At 52.0% G+C, this 22,561-nt stretch overlaps 7 protein-coding genes across 12 annotated transcripts; 2 read left to right on the forward strand and 5 right to left on the reverse strand.

Annotated features, from left to right (window-relative positions):
* The first annotated feature begins 595 nt into the window (after positions 1-595).
* PV05_07217 (uncharacterized protein) lies at positions 596-2,087 on the forward strand. Its single transcript, XM_013460016.1, has 2 exons — positions 596-1,187; positions 1,236-2,087. Exons 1-2 carry the CDS (start codon positions 864-866, stop codon positions 1,806-1,808), a joined length of 897 nt encoding a protein of 298 aa, XP_013315470.1. The 5' UTR covers positions 596-863; the 3' UTR covers positions 1,809-2,087.
* Positions 2,088-3,031: 944 nt separating this feature from the next.
* PV05_07218 (uncharacterized protein) lies at positions 3,032-4,411 on the reverse strand. Its single transcript, XM_013460017.1, has one exon. It carries the CDS (start codon positions 4,267-4,269, stop codon positions 3,553-3,555), a length of 717 nt encoding a protein of 238 aa, XP_013315471.1. The 5' UTR covers positions 4,270-4,411; the 3' UTR covers positions 3,032-3,552.
* A 111-nt stretch (positions 4,412-4,522) lies between these two features.
* Positions 4,523-6,233, forward strand: PV05_07219 (uncharacterized protein). The gene has a single exon (XM_013460018.1). It carries the CDS (start codon positions 5,036-5,038, stop codon positions 6,146-6,148), a length of 1,113 nt encoding a protein of 370 aa, XP_013315472.1. The 5' UTR covers positions 4,523-5,035; the 3' UTR covers positions 6,149-6,233.
* A 2,379-nt stretch (positions 6,234-8,612) lies between these two features.
* On the reverse strand, positions 8,613-11,652 carry PV05_07220 (hsp98-like protein). The gene has a single exon (XM_013460019.1). The coding sequence runs from the start codon at positions 11,568-11,570 to the stop codon at positions 8,778-8,780; it is 2,793 nt and encodes a 930-aa protein (XP_013315473.1). The 5' UTR covers positions 11,571-11,652; the 3' UTR covers positions 8,613-8,777.
* Positions 11,653-12,215: 563 nt separating this feature from the next.
* Positions 12,216-13,846, reverse strand: PV05_07221. 6 transcript variants are annotated; one of them, XM_013460023.1, is made up of 5 exons: positions 13,623-13,846; positions 13,508-13,572; positions 13,348-13,462; positions 12,570-13,268; positions 12,216-12,518 (listed from the first exon to the last, which is right to left on the reverse strand). In XM_013460023.1, exons 1-5 carry the CDS (start codon positions 13,686-13,688, stop codon positions 12,375-12,377), a joined length of 1,089 nt encoding a protein of 362 aa, XP_013315477.1. In that variant the 5' UTR covers positions 13,689-13,846; the 3' UTR covers positions 12,216-12,374. The 6 variants fall into 6 exon arrangements, with proteins under 6 accessions (XP_013315477.1, XP_013315479.1, XP_013315478.1 ...); XM_013460025.1 differs by having other exon boundaries at positions 12,570-13,462; XM_013460024.1 differs by having other exon boundaries at positions 12,570-13,572.
* An 801-nt stretch (positions 13,847-14,647) lies between these two features.
* Positions 14,648-20,532, reverse strand: PV05_07222 (uncharacterized protein). The gene has a single exon (XM_013460026.1). It carries the CDS (start codon positions 20,296-20,298, stop codon positions 14,857-14,859), a length of 5,442 nt encoding a protein of 1,813 aa, XP_013315480.1. The 5' UTR covers positions 20,299-20,532; the 3' UTR covers positions 14,648-14,856.
* A 144-nt stretch (positions 20,533-20,676) lies between these two features.
* On the reverse strand, positions 20,677-22,259 carry PV05_07223 (uncharacterized protein). Its single transcript, XM_013460027.1, has 4 exons — positions 21,587-22,259; positions 21,371-21,534; positions 21,084-21,318; positions 20,677-21,037 (listed from the first exon to the last, which is right to left on the reverse strand). The coding sequence occupies exons 1-4, from the start codon at positions 21,837-21,839 to the stop codon at positions 20,910-20,912; spliced, it is 780 nt and encodes a 259-aa protein (XP_013315481.1). The 5' UTR covers positions 21,840-22,259; the 3' UTR covers positions 20,677-20,909.
* Positions 22,260-22,561: the final 302 nt, after the last annotated feature.

Here is a 22,561-nt window from a genome sequence, read left to right on the forward strand (position 1 = left end):
TATCCAGCAAGTGGCAGCGCCAGGTCTAGAGCTCAGTGGTCCGGCAAGAGACAAGCTTTTGTAGCGACAGCAAGGACCGATTGAGGTCCGGAGTCGCAAGATGTGCAAGATCCCTTTTAGCGCTGTCTGGGGACGACAGGCGAGTTTGCTCAGAGACAAACAGTCGTGACAGTCCAGTGGCTAGCCTCGTAGACGCCTCCACGATGCCTCGCTTCCCAGCCTGATGCCAAGACCATCTCTTTCCCAATTCGGCAGGCGTGAACAATTGGAAACAGGAGGTGCTTCAGATTCTTCTCCTCCAAACACCATCCAAAACATCCCAGCGCTTCGACTTTCGCTGTCGCCTCTCACTCTGCGACACTCATCACCGTTTACTTGTCATGGCGTTTGACGCCCAGTCCGCCCTTCAACCGTGGCCTTTGCCCTACTTGGCCTTTTCTCCGCTGCCTTTCTCGCCTGTCGCGGCTCGTCCAACCCCCATGCCCTGAGACGCTTCTCTTACAATGTCTTCAACCTCCCAAGGGGTCAATTGACCAGGTAGCGAGACTTGGTGAGTCCCATAATCCTCGAGATCCAGATCCATAATCTTAGATGCTGGAAACGAACATGGGCACAGCCCGCCTTTATGGCCTACTTATGTCTCTTGTGTTGCCGGCTCTGTCCCTGAGGTGATTCTTCTCAATCCATTCAATCTTTCATCCTTTTTGGCTCCGTGTTCTCGTACCGGGTCTGTTCATTCCTTCTGCTGCTTGACGCACTGCAGTTCAAATTCAGTTCGTGCTTGCGCCGGTCGCTCGTTGTCGCATCCTATCCACACAAGACAATCGTCCATCTCCCATCAACAATAATCTACCAGTTCAAAAATGTCTCTCAAGACTTTCCTCTTCTCGACACTGCTCGCGACCAGTGCCGTCGCAACATTCAGTGGTGCTAGCAGCAGCAGCTACGGTGGCAGCTCAGGCTCGAGCTCGTGGAGTGGCGGTAGCGGTATGAGCGGTGGAAGTTGGGGCGCCGCTGCTTCCTGCCCGGCAGGATGTCAACCCATCCAAGCACCACCGGCCGGAGGCAATGGCGAGCTCATTGTCCAAGTCGTTTCCGTCTCGGACGCCAACGGTTCTTTGAAGTACTTCCCAAACAACATCGAAGCACCAGTCGGCTCGATAGTACAATTTCAGTTCCATCCTAAGGTAAACAACTTTGCTTGGCCAAGACATGCTCCCGCTAACGTCTGCTAGAACCACACCATCACCGAATCCAGCTTTGCTGAACCGTGCAAGGCTGTTGCTAGCAACCTGACAACTCCGACGCGCCCAGGTTTGAAATCCGGCTTCGTTCCAGTCTCGGGTAACGAAAGTTTTACACCGGTGTACAATGTCCTGGTCAACGATACCAAGCCCATCTGGATCTATTGTGGTCAGACCAACCACTGCCAAAAGGGTATGGCCATGGTCATCAACCAGAACAGCAGCAGTCCCAACACTATCGACAAGTACATCCAAAACGCCATGGCACAGGTTCTGACTCCCACTGCTGCTGCCCCTGCCGCGGCCACATCGAGCGTCTTTGTTCCTCCACCAGCTGCAACCGAGACCGTAGCCAACACCTTTACCTTCGGTGGCTCACCACCACCCGCGTCGACCGAGACTGCGGTCGCCTCCGCCGCTGCTCCACCCCCTGTTGAGTCTGTCGCGGTACCTCCGTCAAGCTCTGTCGCTGTTGCTCCCGCGACGTTTACTGGTGCTGCCGTCAAGGCCAGGGAAGCCTCTGCTGGATTACTCGTCCTCGGTGCTCTGGTGGCGGCGTGGTAATTTGTGTTGGATGGTCTTTTTTTTCGAACGAGAGTACGCAATAGAGCTTGGGCAGCCCCAAGAGGGCAGTCAGAAGAGGCAGATTCCCTCGCCAGATTTCGAGGTCGAGTCGCCAGATGATTCGGCATCGATTTGGAAGGTCACGGGTGATATTGCCGGGTGGCATCATTTGGAATGCGGTGTGAACCGGGTGTGACTTCTTTTTGTATTCTAACCTCTTATTTTTTGATATCCCTCCCACCTGCGCAAAGTTATTGCAGCACACAATATGAAAAGACGTATAGATGGTACATCAATGACCAACTGATTGCATCAGACCACCCTTTTCTGCGTTTACATAGGACTTTTGATCTCTGCCTCAAACAACTTTCCCTGCCACAAGCTGACTTTCTGGACCGGGCACGTGAACCCGTTGCAAAAAGTCCAAGAAAGTTTGAGGGTACTTATGTCTGCCTCAGGACACGTCCATACAAGTATTCCCTGCGAGGGAGGGGCTTGCATGGTAGGAGCCTGAGACAAGTCCCAGTACTATTTGGAAGACTGTGACTGCCTAGTCCTCATGGAATTCACTCTAGGGGTGGTCTAACCTCTCTTCGCTCTTTGCTTCCGGCTTGTAGTCAACGGTACTCGTACTCCGTACTTTCGCGCCACTTCTTGCATAGCCTCAGGCGTTGTGGGGAATGGATCGCAGAAAGTAAGGTGGAGGAAGAGGTCGTTCAGGTGGGTAAATGCCATGTCTGACAGATTTGATATTTGGATCTTTGCCGCCTATTGCCGGGCAGTTTGGAGTCAATCGGCGCTTCTCCACGGGCCAACATTCTGCTAAATATTTGCCAGTCAAAATCTATTTATGAGTGGTCGCTCTGGCGTCGGCAGTCTTGACGAGACTGGATACAATCATTTATTGTTGCAAGATATCTGAGTCGTGTCGGCATTATTGATAAGTTGAATTTGAGTCTTACCGCTTTGTTATTCATCCTGCAGGTCAATTTGTCTGTCTGTACACGTCTGTCTGTTGAATATCAGCGTTTGGAGGATTTCCTCGCGGCTTGTTAGAAATATCGGATAAAAATATAATGATTTCACACTCCGGACCGTAGTTGGGATTTACTCACGCCGAACAATCAAAGGAACCAGGCATGTATGAAAGCTTGCCTAGATGCGGATTTAATGAATAATTACCTTACGAAACTCACACTGCTCGCATTTGATACTAGTATATACAGAGATATAAAGGCTGCATGACTGGAGGAACATCCTCCAACATACTCTCCCGTATGTCGCACCCAGACCGACAGAAGGGTACCCTACATACGCTGTCCGAGTGTGTCATGGATCGAGACGAGCGTCTGTACGTCCACATCAAGCGTCGTATCTTCATTCCTGCGGCCATTGTCTCTCGTTCGCCCTACCATGATACTAGTATCTCTGCTAGCAACCACCGGCGGAGGAGAGAATCTCGCCCTGTGAAGCATGTCTATCACTCGACCTTTCCCACATCCACACTCTCACGACTGCCACGATCGTCGCACGGCGTAGTCCTCGTCAATTGACAAGTGAGCAGCCACGCTGGGTAGCGTTCGCATGCCCGGGGCCTCCATGAATTGGGGCTGGGAAGGTAATCCCCATCATCTCGACACCAGGTCTCATCACAGGCTAGTATGTGTCGAACGAAAAATCTGGCATCTCTCCAGTCAAGCCATCAGAGCATGTATCATGAATGCCCTTCTCATATGCCTGCTCATTAGAAGTCCATACACAATTGTGTCGCTACTCTCTCGAGATCCTCCAACTCGAGCCATCCACTATCCACATGAGCTCCTCCACCACCACTCTTCTCGTGCTCTTTCTTCTCATCCACACACCTCCTTATGCCTTCCTTCACAAAAATCTCAATATACTTGCCCACCAATACCTTCGCATCAGGCTTGATCTTCGTCTTCTCGGGATCATTAAATTGAGTATGCATTATCCGGTGGATCAGTGGCAGTGTTATCGCCGGTTCCGACGACAACATATCTGATGTATGATCACCGCTGTGGGTGACTTCAGCGAGCATAAAGTCTGGTTCAGGCGAGGACTCGGGCTCTTCGTCGCCTTGTTGTTCGTCATTCCCCGATTCGTCGTCACTGTCGTGATTCTCGTCCTGCTCCTCCTCTTCGTCACCAGTCGAGTCTCTGTCTACAACCTCGGGCTCTTCATCCACCTCGTCTTCCTCATCATCATCACCTGCTTCCTCCTCCAGGAATGCCCTCGCTGTTCCTGCTGCGCCTCGGGAGACCTTCTTCTGCCGTGGTCGTTTTGTGGAGGTCTTCTTTTGGACTCTGCTACCGCCGGATGTCTTTGTGCTCTTTTTAGATCCAGTAGCGCTTTGGGTTTTGGGTGATTTCGTAGGTTTTGACTTGCCAGGCCGTGGAGGTGAGAAGGGAGGGCGAGAGCGTTTTGAGGGGATGGGTGCCATTGCGAGCTCAAGAATAGGATTGTGGGAGTTCTCCCGCGTGCTCCGACGAAGTACCTTGAGAAGGACAAGTTGTTTGAGATCTGGGCTCCGAGAGTCTGTCAATACCGTTGTGAGGTGGTGGCTCTCGTCGGGCGCAGTTGATCATTGAGATGATCTGTTTAGAATGACGTCGACGCGTTTTAATTTCAAGGACGCGTTGTGGATGACTAAGCGAGTTAGAGATATCTCACTCGCACCCTGGGTACCTGGGAATGGGCCAGCGAGATGCGACTATCGAAACTCGAGTTGAGCAGCTTCCTACATCGTGCGACATGATGGACGCAGTCTCATTGATCTCAAAATGTAGACTACTTTGCCTGTCAGGCGCAGAACTGCCTAGCGAGCGTACTCAAGCCCGAAATTTCAGCTTGACAAAAATCCTCATAATGCGTTCCACAAGAAACAAAACTCTCACCAGTGCATTTAGTCGAGCATGCAGGAAGCCCTCAGCTGACACTTCCAAGCAAACCGTGCCTCGTCTGCGATAGGTATTCGACCAGGCCAAAATCAGCCGACCTGCACCTCTCAGTCTTTGCCCAGGACGCAGCTTGAACATGTGGCAGGCGCGTGGCGCAAATACGAGGCAGACCGGTCAGCTCGCTTCAGGCTCGACACAACCAGGTTCTGAGTATATATGGGGAGGCCGAGGGCAGCGAATTGCTAATCCACGGCCAACAGAATACTCCTGACAGGCAGTTCCAAGATCAAACAGCTCTAAATCTCTACCATGGCGGTCGCCGTCACAGACAAGCACGTCCCCTCGGACTCCCTCTCCTTTCAGCCTCAGGTCATATCCTCCAGCGTCCGAGGCCTAGTCACACCCTCCGCAATCAGCACAACTGCTAAACCTCTCGACCTGCCGGAACTCCGCGCTGCCATCGAGAAGTATGCTCCAATCCTGAAAGTCCATCCAGACGAAAAATACGTGTGCGCCTCAGTCGAAGACTTTCTCTCACACTGCACGCTCGTCGACAAAAAGTCGCCCGTGCGCGTCAAAAGCCCATCACTGACCCAACTGCCTGAACATGGCGAGGATCACCAGTTCTACCTCGAACTCGACCCGTCCGGCAAGCCAGGGACCTTCTCCACGGCAAAGGCCTACGTCCACGCCTTCTGGCACCCCGGCATCCCCTACACAGACCTGCAATTCTGGTTCTTCAACAGCTACAACGGTCCTGGCGCATTGCACGTCAACGGCCTCATGATGGACAGCATCACGAGCTCGGGCGACATCGACCTAGCCCCCATGGGCGAGCACGTAGGGGACTGGGAAATGGCCATGGTCCGGATCGACAACACCACGCGGAATCTCGTGGCGATCTGGCTCAGTCAGCACTCGCGCGGCCAGTTCTTCAGCCTCGACCAGATCCCTCAGGCATTCACGTTCGAAGGAACGCATCCAGTCATCTACTCCAGCCGCAACGGCCACGCGAATTACTCAAAGGCAGGCAGCAATCCAAGCGAGTACCGCAAGATTGGAGGCATCCCAGCCGGTCTGGACTTCTTCATCCGCAACGACACCGGCGCCGGGAAATTGGCCCTGGACTGCTCGAAGAAGTACGAGCTCGTCAGTGCAGACTGGTTGCCAATTCCGACGCCAAAGTGGGTGAATTGGCCGTTCCGTTGGGGTCCAGAGAGCACGTCAACTCACCTGAACCCTGTGGCAGTCGCGGAAATTGTGCGAGATGCCCTTGGACCGGAACTGGCTGCATTTTGCCCGATTAGTGCGTTGACTGTGCTTGCGGGAGAGATTCTGCCTCACTTTGTCAAAGGGGACATTAATGGCCCGACCTCACCCGGGAAGCATGGGAGTTGGATAGGTGTCTATCCTGTGTACTGATTGACAGCTTCCAAAGGTCATGTACGTTGTAGCATTGGGATGAACGTGACGTGTCTGACTGGGTCGATTTGATAGCATGATGCAGAATGATATTTGATCTGCGTGTATGATTCCTTGTCATCACCGTCCTCCTTGTCGTCAGTGTGCTCCTTGTCACCGCCATCCTCTTCGTCATCACCGTCGTCCATGTCCGAAGTGTTTATTTGCTCCTTCCCCTTCTCCACCCAGGGTCATCCGGGTCAGGACTCTCGCATGACCAGCCCACACCAGACCAGACCACATCTGTGCTGAGGCTGTGCTGAGAATGAAGAGTCACAGCGGAGCTGAATAGACAGTGAAACTCCAATCGGCCCTTCTTTCTGCTGGCCTAAACAACCGCATCTCGAATGTTCCAGCTTCATCGTGGCGATCCCACACGAAAAGGGACTTCATCGTCGGCGCTACTGGACTCTGGCAAGTACAAGGTTAGGTAGGAGTCATACCTTGAACCGTGAACTGTGGTACAGCGTCAGTGCACCTACATGGTGTGGGTCCGGGCGACCACGTTTCCAGTGTTTCAGCCTCGTCGCGTCGATCCCATCCAGGACGGGTATCACGAACCTTACTTTTCAACACCTGAGGACCGTTGTAAGTTTCACACAACGAAGCTGGACCCAAGCAGACTTTTCACAACGACGCTTTCATTCTTGTATGAGTCAACGTGATGGCAAAGGCAGTCCTGCTAGCCAAGCAGTCTTGCAATGCCCATTTCGCCCGCCCATAAGTACCTGGCCTTCCCCCGATCCCTTCTGATTTTTTTCTCTTTTCTTCAGATTCCACTACAATCAACACACATTGCCACAGAACTTTCCAGATTTCACAAATCAAACATGGGTTGCTTCTGCAGTAAGAACGTTGTCAATGAGACTGAGCGGGCTGCACGCCCAGTGTCCATCTCTCGTCGTCCGCCATCCACACCAGTTCCCTGGACAAACGAATTTCGCGACGACGCGGATGCCCTTAGCCTCGGCAACAGGGCACCAGGCGTCGGGAAAAGGCGTGTCAGACTTCCCCCTCCTGAAATGCTTGAATTCACCCGACTCCCTCAATATCGTCATCCGCGCACGAACCTCTTGACTCCTGTTCGTGTCCTAGATGGGAAGGCGCCCTACTGGGAGTATGACGGCGGGTCTGAAAGGATCAAGGGCTGCGGCCCTCTCCCGAATGCTCGTCGTGTTGCTCTCCAGGAAGGCAACCCTATCTCATCAGGACACGGCGAAGTTCTTGGGGGGAGAACGGTTTCGTTTTGAGGGGGTCGGTGGTGCTTCGTTGGTGAAGTTTCGATACGAGTGCTCGTCGGACCAGTAGGCCGTATGGCCGAACATGCCGTGAGTTGTCTCTGAGGGCTTCATCAGCAAGTATCTGAGTTCGGGTTGTTGACGGAGGGGTGGTCAAGTGGGGAGCTTGGTAGGAGGGGGCGTAGCGGGTGGGCGCTGCGCTTCATTGAGTGTGTTTGCCTTGTGCAAGTCCTCACTGAGGTGCCCTTCGAGTCCTTGTGGCTTGACTGGAGGTGTTGGAGCTTCTTTGCTTCGGAGACTTGATAACGCTTCTTACGACGGCGGTAATGGAGTCTCCTTCCTTTTGTGCGTTTGAGGAAGCAAAACAATCAAACGCACAAAAACAACTGGCTGCTCCTTTCACAGGGCTCATGTTTGGAACTCCGCCAATCCTCTGAGTATCGCTTGAGTGGCAGCCAATTTGCTTTTATTGTTTGGGTGGTGGCTGTCGCTTTCACAGGGCTCATGTTTGGAACTCCGCCAATCCCCTGAGTATCGCTTGAGCGGCAGCCAATTTGATTTTCTTGTTTGGGCGGTGGCTGTCACTTACACAGGGCTCATGTCAGGTCTCCCTGACCTCTGAAGTATCGCTTGAGTGGCAGCCGATTTGCTTTTCTTGTTCATACCCGGTGAAATTTCCAGTCAATGGACACCGGGGGGTACTGCTGTTTGCACAGGGCTCATGTTTGGAACTCCGCCAATCCTCTGAGTATCGCTTGAACAGCAGCCCCATCAAGTGTCTTGCCTTGTGCAAGGCCTTGGAGGGGCGTGTATCTTCTCATTGTTGTGGAGGAGATGGTGTTGTTGATGGTGGTGGTGGTGTTGATGAGGATGAGGACGAGGACGATGTTGGCTCCTGCCGAACCAGTAGACCTACTAGTACTTATTGCACTTCCGACCTTACATTTCTCTTACAACTCAACATTTCTTGTCACGATGTCGACAGCTTACAACCCATAACGAGGGTGATGTTTGTTGCTCTTGATTTCCAAGAACCTTGGTGAGGACGGGACATGCTACTAAGCCATATCGGGACGAGGCATCTTCGCAAAGGTTTTCATGTTACGGTCGCAATCTATCACTTACTATCACATACTCACAAGGCAAATTGAATGCAAAGGAAAGCTGGTCCAAAAGAGATTGAAGTAACGTGTCTGATACTAGGATTGGGCCTATCCTAAGACGACTCCTACTACCTGGTCAATGTCCCATGCATTTTTCCGCACGGGCATATGCTGCTGAATTTTCCATTATCCGTTCCCATAAACGCCGCCTGCACTGTTCGCTATCGTAACATCATCAATGCAACTCATCTACTCGTAAAGGTCCATGTTTCCGTTGGTAACGTCCTCAATCTCCAGCATAGCATCGTCCTCATCATACATGTCCGCATCCTCCATGTCACTGTCAGTGTGGTTTGGCAAGACCACGATGCGACCATCCTCAAGCACAACGTTGGCTGTTTCACCGTCTCTGATGGCTCCTCTGAGGATGAGCACAGCCAGACGATTAAGGATTTCCTTCTCGATCAGTCTCTGCAATGGACGAGCACCGTAAGCAGGTGAGTAGCCAGCAGCGCCGAGGTAATCCTTGACTTCCTCGGTAGCATCGATGTGTATCTTCTTGTCGTTGGCCTCGAGCCGCTTCTGGATTTCTCCCAGTCTCAGATCGACAATCTTCCTGATTTCTCTCCTAGTCAACCGGTTGAAGATGACGATCGAGCTGATTCTGTTCAAGAATTCGGGCAAGAAATAGTTCCGCAGAGCGTTCATCACCAATTCTGTTGTGGTCGGATCAATCTTGCCGTCTGGTGTATTGCTGCGTGAGAGGTACTCCGCACCAAGATTGCTGGTCATGACAACAATGCAGTTTCGGGCATCAACGACACGACCTTGGCCATCAGTAATACGTCCATCGTCCATGAGTTGGAGCAGGACGGTGAGGACTTCCTTGGCCGCTTTCTCCACCTCATCGAACAACAAGATAGAGAATGGTCGGCGTCGAAGGGCTTCAGTAAGCTGACCACCAGCATCATGCCCGACATATCCCGGGGGAGCACCAATCATTCTCGAAAGGGAGTGTCGTTCCTGGTATTCTGACATATCGAATCTGATCATGGCTTTTGGATCGTCGAAGAGGAATTCGGCAAGAGCCTTGGTCAACAAGGTCTTACCAGTACCTGACGGGCCGCAGAACAGGAACGAAGGTGGCTGATTGGGATTTGCCAGACCGGATCGTTGGAGTCTGATGGCGTTTGAGACAGCTTTGACGGCTTCTTTCTGTCCGACAACCACCTTCTGCAGATGCTGTTCCATGTGGAGGATCTTCTCCTTCTCCGAAGCACGCAGTCTGGTGATAGGAATACCGGTCATTTTGGAGACGATGGCATTGATCTGTTCCGGGCCGACTGCGTCTGTCGGCGAAACCTCACCCATCGCGCCGAGTCGTGCGTGCTGTTCTGCATCGGCTTGGGCTCGAGCATTTTCCAGTTGCTTGATCTTGGCAGTGACATCTGGAATGGCGTAGTAGGTCAAGTCGGAAGCAGTTTGAAGATCATTGGATCTTTCTGCCTCGTCTCGCTTGTTCTTCAGCTGGTCGAGCTTGATCTTCATGTCCTGGAGCTCCCTGGATCGCGCCTTCTCCCGTTCGTAGTGCTCCTTCAGCGGCTCTAGTTCCTCCTTCACATTGGCTGCTTCGCGCTTAGCCTCTTCCAGACGCTCAACTGACGTAGGGTCGGTTTCTTTCTGGAGAGCATGAATCTCGATTTCGAGCTGTCTGAGTTTTCTTTCGAGATTGTCGAGCGCTTCTGGCTGGGATTCTCGGATGACACGAACATCTGCCGCCGCTTCATCGATGAGGTCAACGGCCGAATCCGGAAGTCTTCGCTGGGTGATATATCTGGCAGCCAAGCTCGCTGCGGCAACAATGGCACCGTCAAGGATCGTGACACCATGGTGAACTTCATATTTCTCCTTCAATCCACGGAGGATGGAAATTGTCTCTTGCACTGTAGGCTCTTTGACCAGCACTTGCTGGAATCGTCGCTCGAAAGCAGCATCTTTCTCAATGTATTTTCGGTATTCGCTCAACGTCGTGGCACCAATGCAGTGTAGTTGACCACGAGCCAACATTGGTTTGAGGAGGTTTGCTGCGTCCATACCACCTTCGCCAGTAGCGCCCGCGCCCATAAGTAGATGAATCTCATCCACGAACAGGACGATCATGTCGTTGGAATTCTCGATCTCCTTGAGTACTCCTTTCATTCTCTCCTCAAACTCACCCCGGTACTTGCTACCAGCAACCAGAGATCCTACATCGAGAGAAAGGAGTTTACAAGCTGCGAGGTTGGCAGGGACGTCTGCATTGATGATCCGCTGCGCTAGTCCTTCGATGATGGTGGTCTTTCCGACACCAGGTTCACCGATCAGTACTGGGTTGTTCTTTGTTCTTCTGGACAGAATACGAATCACACGCCGAATCTCGTCCTCTCGTCCAATGACCGGATCTATTTTGCCTTCTCTTGCCAACTGCGTCATGTCAATCGTGAACTTTTTGAGGTTCTCGTTCTCTTCTTCCGCATCGGCCGTCTTGGAATCAACTCGCTTGGTACCACGTATTTGTTGGATGGCGGCATCAATGAGTTTGTTGTTTGGGATATTGGCTTCACGGAGACAGTCTTGGATCTTTTGATCTTGGGCAAGAGCAGTGATCAGATGGTCAACGGCAATGTAACTGTCTTTCTGCGTCTTTTGCAGTTCCTGGGCCGATCTGATCACTTTGGAAAGAGCGGGCGACATGGTGACATGGTCTGGAGGAGGATCTTGACTTGGTAACCGTACAAGAGCCTTCTTCAGTGCTCTGTCGAGTTGTTGGATGTCGCCATGGGCTCGTTCGACGACTTGTTTGAAGAGAGGAGCCGACGCATTCTGCTGTGAGGCGTTGACTGTGGTCTGTTGATCTTTTGACTCGTCTGGAGGGGGATCGAAGAGGGCGACTGCTAGGTGAAGAGGTAGGATCTGTGTATGGGCGTACTGCTCACACAGATTGGCAGCGTCGCCCAGAGCCTTTGCGGCTTTATCAGTAAACTGAGGCCCGGCTGAAGCCATAGTTCAATGATCTGGAATGTGAATAGTTCTATCAATCGTTGTGTATGTGTGTGACAAGCGAGAAATGAAAGAGACGAGAACGTGACATACGAGTACAGGTAGATATATTGCTCCCGGATTGCATCCGGGAAAACATATGATATGACGCACCTTCGAGAAGCGTCGACTGACTTCTCGCCGGCTGTAGATGCCGCTAGGGTCAACTAGAACGGTCTGACAGGTTCGATTTTCTCTTTGCCGGCCCAAGGCCTCCAGTGGCCTCCTTAGCGAACAGGGACACCAATGGACGCCCTAGGGTCAACTAACAGCCATTGTGGTACCGCCTTGGGCGCATTGGGTACCAAGCTGCTCTCGTCAGACCAGCGTGCCAGCCTATCTTGCTTTAGGGTGAGCTCTCTTCGCTGCGTCGGTAGGAGCGTTCCACCATCATACCACACTTCCTCTTCAATGATAGTTGATGCGGGGATTCCTACTGCAAGGACTTTGTCCGCTGATGACTGGTAACACAGATAATCTACTGTCAGCACATGTCCCATCGGCAATGACGATTGTTCCCGCACGCGGCAGACGTCTTCTCTTCCTCCACAGGCTGCTACTTCAACGGCTGAGGGCGGACTCAGCTGGAGCTCGCGAAAGCTTTGCAAACTGGTGCGAAAAGCATGCTCATCATCATAAGAAACTATAACTGGGATTTCTGGCATTCTCGTCAAACCAAACAATGAAGATTACAAGGTCATTCTGGTCTCATCCCTCTCAAAGATAGTCGTGTTTCCATACCGTCTGCTCGCTGTCCATTGCGTTCATTCATGCCTTCAAAACAAATTGCTTCAGGTAAAGGTAGTGATCCATGTTCTTGTCTACCGTGTCCCGAATGATTTTTGCGCCCTCCTCACCATATTTCTCCTTCCATTCGGCGTCCCATTGAGCTTCCGTCTTTGCAACTTTTTTCTGCCAACAGTCAGTTGTGGTCTCAAATCGTCATCGACTAGTGACACATACGTGAGCTCTAGGCTTGAGGTCTGTCGAATCAATGGCATCTTCATGCCATCCCTTCCACTTCTCAAATGCCGCCTTTGCACGCTCATGGTCTTCTTCGTTGTCCCAATTAAGCATATCGAGAGTAAATTCAAGTCCAACGCTCTTACAATAAGCCCTGAGAACACCTTCTGGATCATCGAGCAGATCGTCTGCATCAATCATGCAGATCTCGGGCTTGTCTGCGTCGCCATGGGCGACACCATTTGCTTGGCCGGTGATTTTCTTCCCAACCAAACCGCTTTCCCTGGCATAGTCGAAGAAGCGCCGAAGCTCGTCGTAGCCAGCTTCACTCGGGTAGAACACATACCACCCGGTCATGTCATCCAATGGTGGAATGCAGCATCGATAATAGCTTGGAATGCTCGAGTGAGGGTCTCGAATCAAGAACGTGAAATGGAACTGTTCGAGTAAAGCCCTGGGCACAACGGTCGGATTTCCCGGTTCACCTTCGGTTGGGTATGGGAACGGCGGCTTAGCGCTGGGAACATGACCGTTGACGCCGTTGACTCCGTTGACTCCATTGGTTCCATTGACCCCATTGACTGCTGTGTCGGTGCCAATGCCTCGTTTTTTGGTCAGCAAAGAAGGCGCAATTCTGGCCGGTTGCTGCTCAGGTGGAAACAGGTAATAAGTGATGTCCTTAATGAAGACACGTTTACCCTGTCCAGGGTGAGCAAGCATTTCACATGGCATGGACGAATGTCCGCATCAAAGCAGGACGATTGGAGAAGTATCACACCTCAGATCCTTCCCGTTCGAGACGATCGAAAATTGTCTTGTAGGTCGAGTTGCTGAATCCGGTGGCTCTTCTCGCCTCCTCGTCATGCTCATAACGCACGCCCATCCTCTCCGGACTGGAGAGTCATCAGATATGACCCCCACGCCGGTTGTCGACTTACCCGTAGTAGAATGCATCGCCAAACGGCTCATGGACGCATGCCAGATCCTTCCTGGTCATGAAAACCTTTTGGCTTGGTCAGCAATGAAAACATGGCGGCATCCAGTGAATCGAACACGTTCAAACGCGGTGCTGCACGCACGTGGGTGCGTCGCACAGAAGATTGGTTTCGTGTTGGCCATGATGGCAAATCTCCCCCAACGACAATTTTACAAGTCGGCTGAGAGGCTGGCTGAGTTTGGTATGGAAACCAAATAGAAAAGAATGTCAAGGTTCTTCCAACCCAGAGATATAAATAGCTCCTTTCGGTCAGCTATGGTGAATATCGCGACTACTCGAGGCAGCCTGAGGGAAAAGAAGATCTCGGCATGCCAGCTCGAGGTGCCACGCTATACTTATGGAAAGTTCATGTACGAAGTCCATTGGCAAGCCTGAGTCTGAGCACTGAACCTTTCTTCTAGCGCTCTTTCCGAGACGAATGGTTGAGAACCTCAGGACATGACAATTCGTCATTGCTCCATCTGCCCACTGATGTTGAGCTTTGTTCATGACGCGAACGTCGGAGCGATTCGTTGGCTGACAGCGGCTACGCCCCGCAGATCTGGGATGGCTGGCATCCTGCCCACCCTGCCTCATCCACATTTTCCAGGAACATGTGCTGATCGTCCCAAGGCCATTCTCGGCGCGGGTAGTGCGGGTCGTATACGGGCTGTCGTGGGATTTTTCTGCATCCTAGTGGCAAAATAAGCGATCGAAATCCTGGTAGTTTGTACAAATAACATCGACAAAAGCAGTCAGTCATCATGCGTTCTCGATGCGACAGAGAGCGGGCTTGTCCTGGTGGTCTCGGAAAAAATCCAGACCTGCAGACCATGTCACGTGAGCCAAGACATTCGCCTGAAGCGCCACAACTTGGCCACAACTTGGCCACGTTTTCATCGAGCTTACGAACTGCCGTTCTTCCCAGTTCCCACAGTACCAGTACCACAGTACTTCCGCCATATGTTCCGCTTATCTTGGAATTGTACTTATTCCTGGACCTCTTGTTGCTGCTACAGCCTTGCCGCTCGATTTCGTTCAAATGGCGCTGAGAAAGTCATGGAGGTCAGATAGCGAAGCTCTCGATAAAAGGCTTGGATCGGCCACGTCGGTTCTGATATTAGAAAGCAGTCCCCTTATGTACATTCGTGCTTCAGCCATCTGTTGAGATGCTAGCTTCAATCATCCATGCTACCATAAAGAACTCCATCCTCAATACAATAAAGGAAGATCATTAAAGGGTATCACGTCTAGCTCAAAAAGCGCCCATGTTTCCAGTCATCCATCTCTGCGCCGTCAACATTCCCCAACCTACTCATTCCCATATCCATACCTGTATGTTCCACACAGTCCAAAAACCCACCCTGCCTCCTTCGTCCCAGGGAACTGCAGCATGTAAACCGTCTCGCGTCCCATGGTCACGCCACCCGTATGTCCAATGATCTCGTCTTCCTTCCACACCTTGACCGCGATGCCCGTCTGCATGATGCGCTCAAAGCAGCTCTCGCCGAGCACCGCATCTAACAATATTACATCGGGAGCCTTGTTACGAACGATCAGGACCCTCTTCTCGCGACCATTTCCGTGAACACGGTGTGGAGTATGACTTGAACTGGGCAGCCGCGGTCCACGATCGCCTGCTGGTTCGCCATTCGACGGCGAACGTGTGTGTGATGGTGTCGCAGCCGGTGATGGGGCGACAGACGCAGCTCCCGCGGCTCTACTTGCCTGTGTCGACGTAGGGACTCCAGGCGCAGGCAGAACACTCAACCTGGCCGCGCCCAGATTTTCCCAATGCTGGCCTTTGCGGATGTACATGCGGATCTTCATATTGTTCACCATGCCGCCTCCATTGGCAGCATCGGCGCTGGTAGCGGGAACATTCGGTCCATCTTTACCAGGTATGAAGCCCAACTGACTTGGAGCTGGGGTGCTCGAACCAGAACCCGTGCCTGTGCCTGTGCCGCTGCTCGATGAGTACAATGACGGTCCTGTGCCAATGCTGCCATTCCTGCGCAGAACTGAACTTCGATTAAGATTGAACGCTGGCTTGGCGCTGAATCGTCTGAGGGCGGAAAATGCGCTGGCCATGGTTCCCGAACTTTCGACGGACATGTCGATCGATGCTGGTGTCGGCGCAGACGAGGCGCGGTAGCTCGACTTCTTTGCGCTGCCGAAGCTGAACCAAGAGCTCGCTCGGGATCGAGGCCGGTCGGGGTTGACGTTGAATGTGACAGTGCTTTGGCGTGGCCGGGCTCGTTCAAGTTCGATGTACGTGGGATTATTGCAGCGTGCCCAGTTGATCATTCCGTACAGGGTGTCGCATGCTTGCAGATTGCTGGAGCGGAACATGATGTTGCTGCTAGTGCGGATCCTAGAGTTAGGGGTCGGTGGAGATCTGATCTGAATATCCAACGCAGCACCCTTGCGGAGCATGACCAGGGGCGTAAGTTCGAATGCCACTAACGGTTGTCGGGACATGGATGTTGTTTGCGAGTTCCCTCCTTCTTGATTTGCATCGTCTGGGTTTGAATGCTCGGCCGACATTTCATAAGCTTCAATCAGGCCTGGAGTGATGACAACTGAACATTCGTCTGGGTGAATCATTTCCCATACTCCCGAGTCTGACCATGAACAAATCAACGCGGTTGTCTTTTTCTTCTGGTCAGCTGGAACAGTGTTGGAATAAGGCACTCTCCGATATGGTCCTTGAGAAGCTGAATCCGAGGGTGCCAGCGTTCTGGTACCTGTAGATTGCATTGAGGATGGAGGATATGATTGTTTTGATGGTCGACGCTCCGCAGAAGCTATTGCCACTAGTGGTGTTGCCTTGTCTTGACGCTCGGTGCTAAAGTCCTCGGAGGTATCAGAGTCACTCAGACTTTCTGCATCATAGTTGGATGAACTGTCCGAGCTGATGGAAGGTGCATATTCATGCTTCAAGGGAGAAGATGTCCTCCTCCTCATAGTCTTCTCTGATGCCGTCGGGGTTGCTTTCAGTTCTGGGATATGATTGCTCTTCGCTTGTGATTGTACGTCCTTCGAGGTGCGGTGTGGAGGAGTAGGCGGAGGTGACGGCTCGGGGCTGTTGTCAGTCATGGCAGGTCGAGCTTGACGTGGTACGATTGCCGGTGGTGCTGGAACATCCTCAGTGAAAATCTGACTTCTTGACGAGCTTTGGTAATGTCCAGACTTGGGGTTCGACTTCTGCTCTCGCGACGTCTGCTTCCTCTCATGACGGTCTTCGAGCCCAGAGTTGACCAACCCCATGTTGGTTGACTGTGACTGTGACTGCGGTCTGACTCTGGCCACAGTAGGGAGATCCTTTGACGGAGTTGAAGAAGGCGCTCGGTGAAAGACAGGTCGCTCAGGTCTCGTTTCTTGTGCTACACTTGTCCGAGAATTGGAGCTTCCAGTTGACTGACCTAATGGAGGCTTCTCAGACCCAGAAGACGATGCTCGTTGATCATTCTTTGAGGACTGACTGAGTTTGAAGAGAGGAGAAGATTTGAGGTCGCGGGAATCAAGTTCGGTTGCGCTGGCCCTTTGTTTGTCGTCGTTTCGTGAAAGTACAGGCAGAATTCCACGAGTTGAACGTTCCGGAACAAGAGGCCCAGGAGGGGACCCGGGCGCCGTAGCAACACGTGTCCGCTCTGGTAGGGAATCCATCCTGGGCAACTTGTATTTTGAAGTCGACGATGTTGTCATTGTCTTGATGGATTGATCTGAGATTGTTGACCTGTCGGACGACAAGACTGATGGGACAGGTCGCTTGCTTCCCGTTGACTGTGTCTGGTACTGTGTTGTCTGGGGCTTTGATGCTAGACCACCACCTAGGTTCAGGCGCGGTAGAGGTTTGTCGGCAATTATCTTTGTGTCTTCTGAACGACGACTGACACCATTCCGTGCAGCGAGGACAGATGGTTCTCCAATTGGTATGTCTACGTTGGCCTGTTCCAGCTCATGGTTGATTGACCGACTCTCCGTTTCACTGTCCTTAGAGATTTCGCTCTCATTCGGAGTTGTGGACGATGTCTTTGGGCGATGTGATCGCTTCACAAAACTTGGTGTCATGTTGAGCCTTGGTGGTAGTGGATTGGAGCCAAGCATGCCCATCCACTCATTGACAGCCTCTTTATCATCAGTCTTCAAGGCGAGGAGTTCTTGCCATTCCTTTCCAAGCCCTGCGCGGCCGCGCACCATGACAACGAGATCAAAATCATCTTCCCCACGCCTGGCTGATACTGAGTTCAACAGGACTGGTGCAAAAAGAAGCCACTTCCCGGTGTCATCAACTTCACAGATCAATAGATCACCACCAGGAGCATCTCCACGGGCGTTGTCACGAAAGATCAATTCAATACCACAGTCCATTCTTTGCCCACTTGAGTGATAGAGTGTCAGGTTGAAGAAATCTCTGGCTTTGACACGTCGGGTGTTGTCCACAACGACACCTGCAACAGGCGCCATTGTCCTGATGTCTCGAGCCCTCATAGCATCGATATTTGCTGCTGCTTCATCCTCTAGACGAGCCTGTTCTTCTTGATGACGGCGCCTTGCGAAGGCGGTCAGGTCTGCAAAGGCATCGGTCATATGTGCTGCCAATGGCTTGTCGCTCCGATCTTTTATCTGGCCAAAAGTTTTGCTTAAGGTTTTCACTCTGACGAGTGGTCTCTTCAGCAGATATGCAACATCCACCTTCTTGCCCTCACCATCGACCAGGTCTCCCGAGGCGTCGCGTGCCATGTCCTGCTCGGCCGAAGTGGCATTGTCAAGTGGAGCAAGATTGACCACGACATCCTGGAATCCGAGTCTCCAAGCTTGGAGATACTCTCGATAAGCCTTTTGTGCAGTTTGTGCCCAGGCCAGAAAACTGTCCAGCCTGTGAAGAGGGACGCGGCCATGCAAAGACTTCAATCTTTCGAGAGCAATGCCCATTTCGATGATTGGCTTGGTGAAGCTCATATCGTCTTGGGCGCTCGTCGAAGAAGTAAACAGTCCAGCTGCGGCTGCTGAGTCTGTTTTGGAGAGAACACTCTGAAGCAGCACTGGAATGACGCCGTCGACCAATGTCCGCAATTCCCGGCTGTACTTCTTCTCATCCGCCACCAGCCCTGCAAGGACTTCTTGAACAGACGCAGACTCTTCCGCTATGCGCCTACTTTTGGCACGACGAGCAGAGCGACGGCTTCTTCGAGGTCCTGGCATTGACAAGACAGACATCAAGTCCTCATGGGTTGTCAGTCTGCGCTTGAGGCCGGTGTCAGTCCGGGATGATACGCCCAATGATGGTGCGGCGGTATTGTCCTCTTTCCCGATTTCTTCAAGAGGAATTGGGGGAAGTTGATGTACCCCAACAGACGACGGGGTTTGCTCAGGGCTTGTGGACGACATGACCTGTTCTGTGCCAACGGCCCCTTCTCGCAGCTGTTCTACGTCCCTTGAAGTCTCGAAACTTGAAATCGACGCTTTGCTTGGAGAATCTCTGTGCCGACGAACCCTCGCGCCGGTCCTGCGTAATGTTGAGGGCGAGCAGTCACGAACATCTCCGCCCCTCTTTTCGCGGCCCCGAGATTTCGGCCTGGTATTCTCGTCGCTTCGCGGAGAGCGCATAGTCGTGCCATCTTCGTGCTCGTGAGACTCAATCGGCTCAGGGGGTTGCTGTTCAACTCGTGGGTCGATTGACTGCCATATCTGATTAGTATCAGGCACACAGGACCTCTCCATTGAGGATTTCTTCCTCCTAGTCCGCCTTCTCAGAGGAGCAGGGATCTCTACAGGCGGGAGGTCATCCGATCGAGCCCCGTCCACAAAAGGGTCGGGTTGCTCCTCAAGCCAGGCTTCAATGCTGGGAATTCTGTTGTTCATCGGCGTGAGGGTTTCTGACTTCAAGAACATGTCTTTGGTCTTCCCGAGAAGCCCACCTTTCTTGGGCCGCAGAACACCCGTTATCGCAGGCACAACTCCACTGCCCAGTGTTGCGACATATTTGCTCTGAGGTCGGATACCTTCGTTTGCTTCATCTGGTTGTATCGATGTTTCGGAATATCTGTCAAATTCCTCCGAGAACGTTGTTGTTTCCAAGCGTCGAGCCAGTTGATCATCGACTTGACTGGTGATATCATCAGACGCGGCCATGTCCTCATCGGCTGGGCCGGATTGATCAAACGGCCCAGGTCTGATCCTCATCCCATCATCATAGGGTGGAATCTGCTGTACTTCTGAGCCCTTCTCATAACTGAATTGTCGACGCGATCGCCGTCTCTCTCTAGGCCTCTTTTGGGTGGAAGTATATGACAAATCATACCGAGCCGAGTCTGGCTTTGGTCTTGGAGCTGACTTGGAATGTTTCTGCTCTTTCGGATCCCTACTTGCTTTCCAGTGACCATCACTAATGATCCTTTTTCTGGGGGTACTGCTGCTTCTTGCCCCGAGTTGTTCTTTCTCCATCTTCTCTTTGGATCGTCCACCGCGGTGCGACCTATTCTCGTCTCCATATTCTGATCTTGAAAGTGAAGCTAGGGAAGGACACTCGGATCTGGGCATTGACCGTATACTCAGAGCATCCGGATCGATGGCGTTGGCCGCCCCCTGTGCTTGCCATTGGCGTATGCGGCCCTGCACTGGACTCGAGTCGCAGTACCCGAAGTTTCGACTGGATGCTACATAGGGACTCTCGGCGGACGAATGCGGTTCGTTGCGTTGGGTTCTGGAGGTCTTGCGGGAAGACTTCAGAGGTGGTTCTGGTCGCATTGAATAGATTCGTCAAATGCCGCTCCCTCCTATGACTTCGTACCGGTGACTCGTTTCTTTTCTCGTTTGTTGTGTCGCTGCGGATGGTGCTGTTTTGGCATCGTGATACCCAAGGAATAGACGTGGTTCGGGTTGCAATCTTCTGCGCCTATGGTCAAATTCATCCAAGACCGCACAGATCAGCAAGTTGAGACATTCAAGAAGCCGGATATGTCATACAACATGGAATTCTACCAAAACCAAGACTGGGCGGTGCAGTGCATGGATTGCTATGCGGGCTGCGCCAAACGTTCGCTTCGCTTGCGATGTGGATCTCGTATCGCAGGTTTGGCCCGGCAACCATCAACACAACCAACCATCACCTCCGATCTTCACCACTCTCAATTGGTCAAGATTTCTTTTCGGTAAATGGCTATCTCAAATGCCATGTGTGAGATCATCACCGTACATTGATGCACTTGTCTGGCGTCTACAGAAACAAAATTCTATGATTCTCGCACAGGAGTCGTATTTCTTTTGGGCTGAGCATGCATTTCCAGGACCGCATGTAGCCACTCTTTGCATTCTATCATCATCCTCTATTGGACCATCTTCCAGTCCTGTGTACCCAATTATGCACGCTTGACGTGTCCATTCTCTCTGGGCTTCTTGACTGCGCCGTTGCCTTGTAATGAGTGTGAAATTCGATCCAACGCCTTGAACGCTCTGGTTGTGGTCATTATGCTATCTGCTAGTAGGCCTATAATCTGTCAGTTGCGTCTCTTCCAAGGTTAAACGCCACTCACATCCAGGAATGACAATCCAGATAAAGTTCATGAAGAAAAAGTAGAACCAAAAATAATATGCCTCCGGTCGACAATATGTCAGTTCCTTGTAGTAGTGATCGAACAAGCTTGTAGCGTAGTAGAGCACGTCGCCGTATACCTGACCCAATGAGACGACCGCTTGAAGAGGATAGCGCAGCGGGTGGGAAGTGATGATGAAGTAGATCATCAGGAAGGAAAGAGGACCCCAGCAAATCTGCAATCGAATTAGTGTTGTTCATCTTTGATTTCGCAGGCAAGAGTCTCACGGCTGTGATGGTTTCCATGCAGAGCACAAAGGGGTCAGAGGTCAGGTATCTTGAGTCGGACAGCGCGTATTCCTTCCAAAGCTGCCCGAAGAGGTCCTGGGCTCCTCCCATCCGAGTATGGTTGTAGCAGAAGTATCCTTCAAAGAAGAGATGTATTGTTCCAGCTTTTCTACTGTCAGTCTCCTAACGCGGCAGAATCGACGCAGTTGTCCTTACACAAGCAAAACCACAGCACTATCGCCTTGTCCGTAGCTTTCAGACGTGGTGCCAATCTCCCTGTGAGCAGCCACGTAGCTCCGAGAACAGCAGCACAGCCGACCGCAAAGGCAGAAAGCAGTTGAGAGACCGTCTTGTCATTGGCGATGAAATTCGCGATCTCGACTCCGACCGGATAGAAGGGGTGGATGGGTTGCAACACATGGACCGGCTCCGCTGGAGGAGAAGGTACCGCTTTCTTGAAAAAGTCCATGGTGGAAGCTTAGGGTTCGCGAAGGGTCGAAGGTGGATAGGGAATTTCACGCAGCTCGTGCAGGTCGATTTAAACCCGTCGTTGGGAAAGTAAAGGAGTGAAGACACGGCGAGGGCTCGATTAGTCGACCAATATGAATGAGAATCTAGCAAGACAATAATGAAACCTCAAGTGAGTGAGTGAGCGAGTAAGTGAGTGAGTGAGTGCGTATGGGTCGAAATCAAGGCACAGTCTCTAGCTGCGATCACCGAGATTTCTTGTTGAGATCGTTCCACTCGGCAATCCGGTTGGCCTGCCGACGCCATGCCTTTCTCTTCTCTAGCTGGACTGGGCGGCGAAGTCCATATGAGAGCTAATACCTGCTTTGCTGCTTGAAAAATGATTGTGTGCCTTGAGGTTGTTACCAAACGCTCTGTGCAGCACATGTATGCTGATATCGTGGCCCGGCATCTCACCATAGATCTGAATCTGGCATCCTTGTTGGCGAAATGTGGGGGAGATTGATCGCCCCGAAAAACTTGGGGGCTCGAACGTCCAAAGAGATGTGGAACAAATAATGCTGACAGTTGCCCTCTTCTCTAGAGCACGTATCGAGCGCTGATTCAAGACCCAGAGAGGAACACCTACAACGCCTTATTAGATGGTACATTAAGAAAACTCCATATCCCTTCAAACATGCTACTAAATAAAGCACCACCCAGTCGAGACTTCACCTAGTAGGT

Source organism: Exophiala xenobiotica, assembly GCF_000835505.1.
Source record: "Exophiala xenobiotica strain CBS 118157 unplaced genomic scaffold supercont1.4, whole genome shotgun sequence".
In the NCBI taxonomy this organism is placed as follows: Eukaryota; Fungi; Ascomycota; class Eurotiomycetes; order Chaetothyriales; family Herpotrichiellaceae; genus Exophiala; species Exophiala xenobiotica.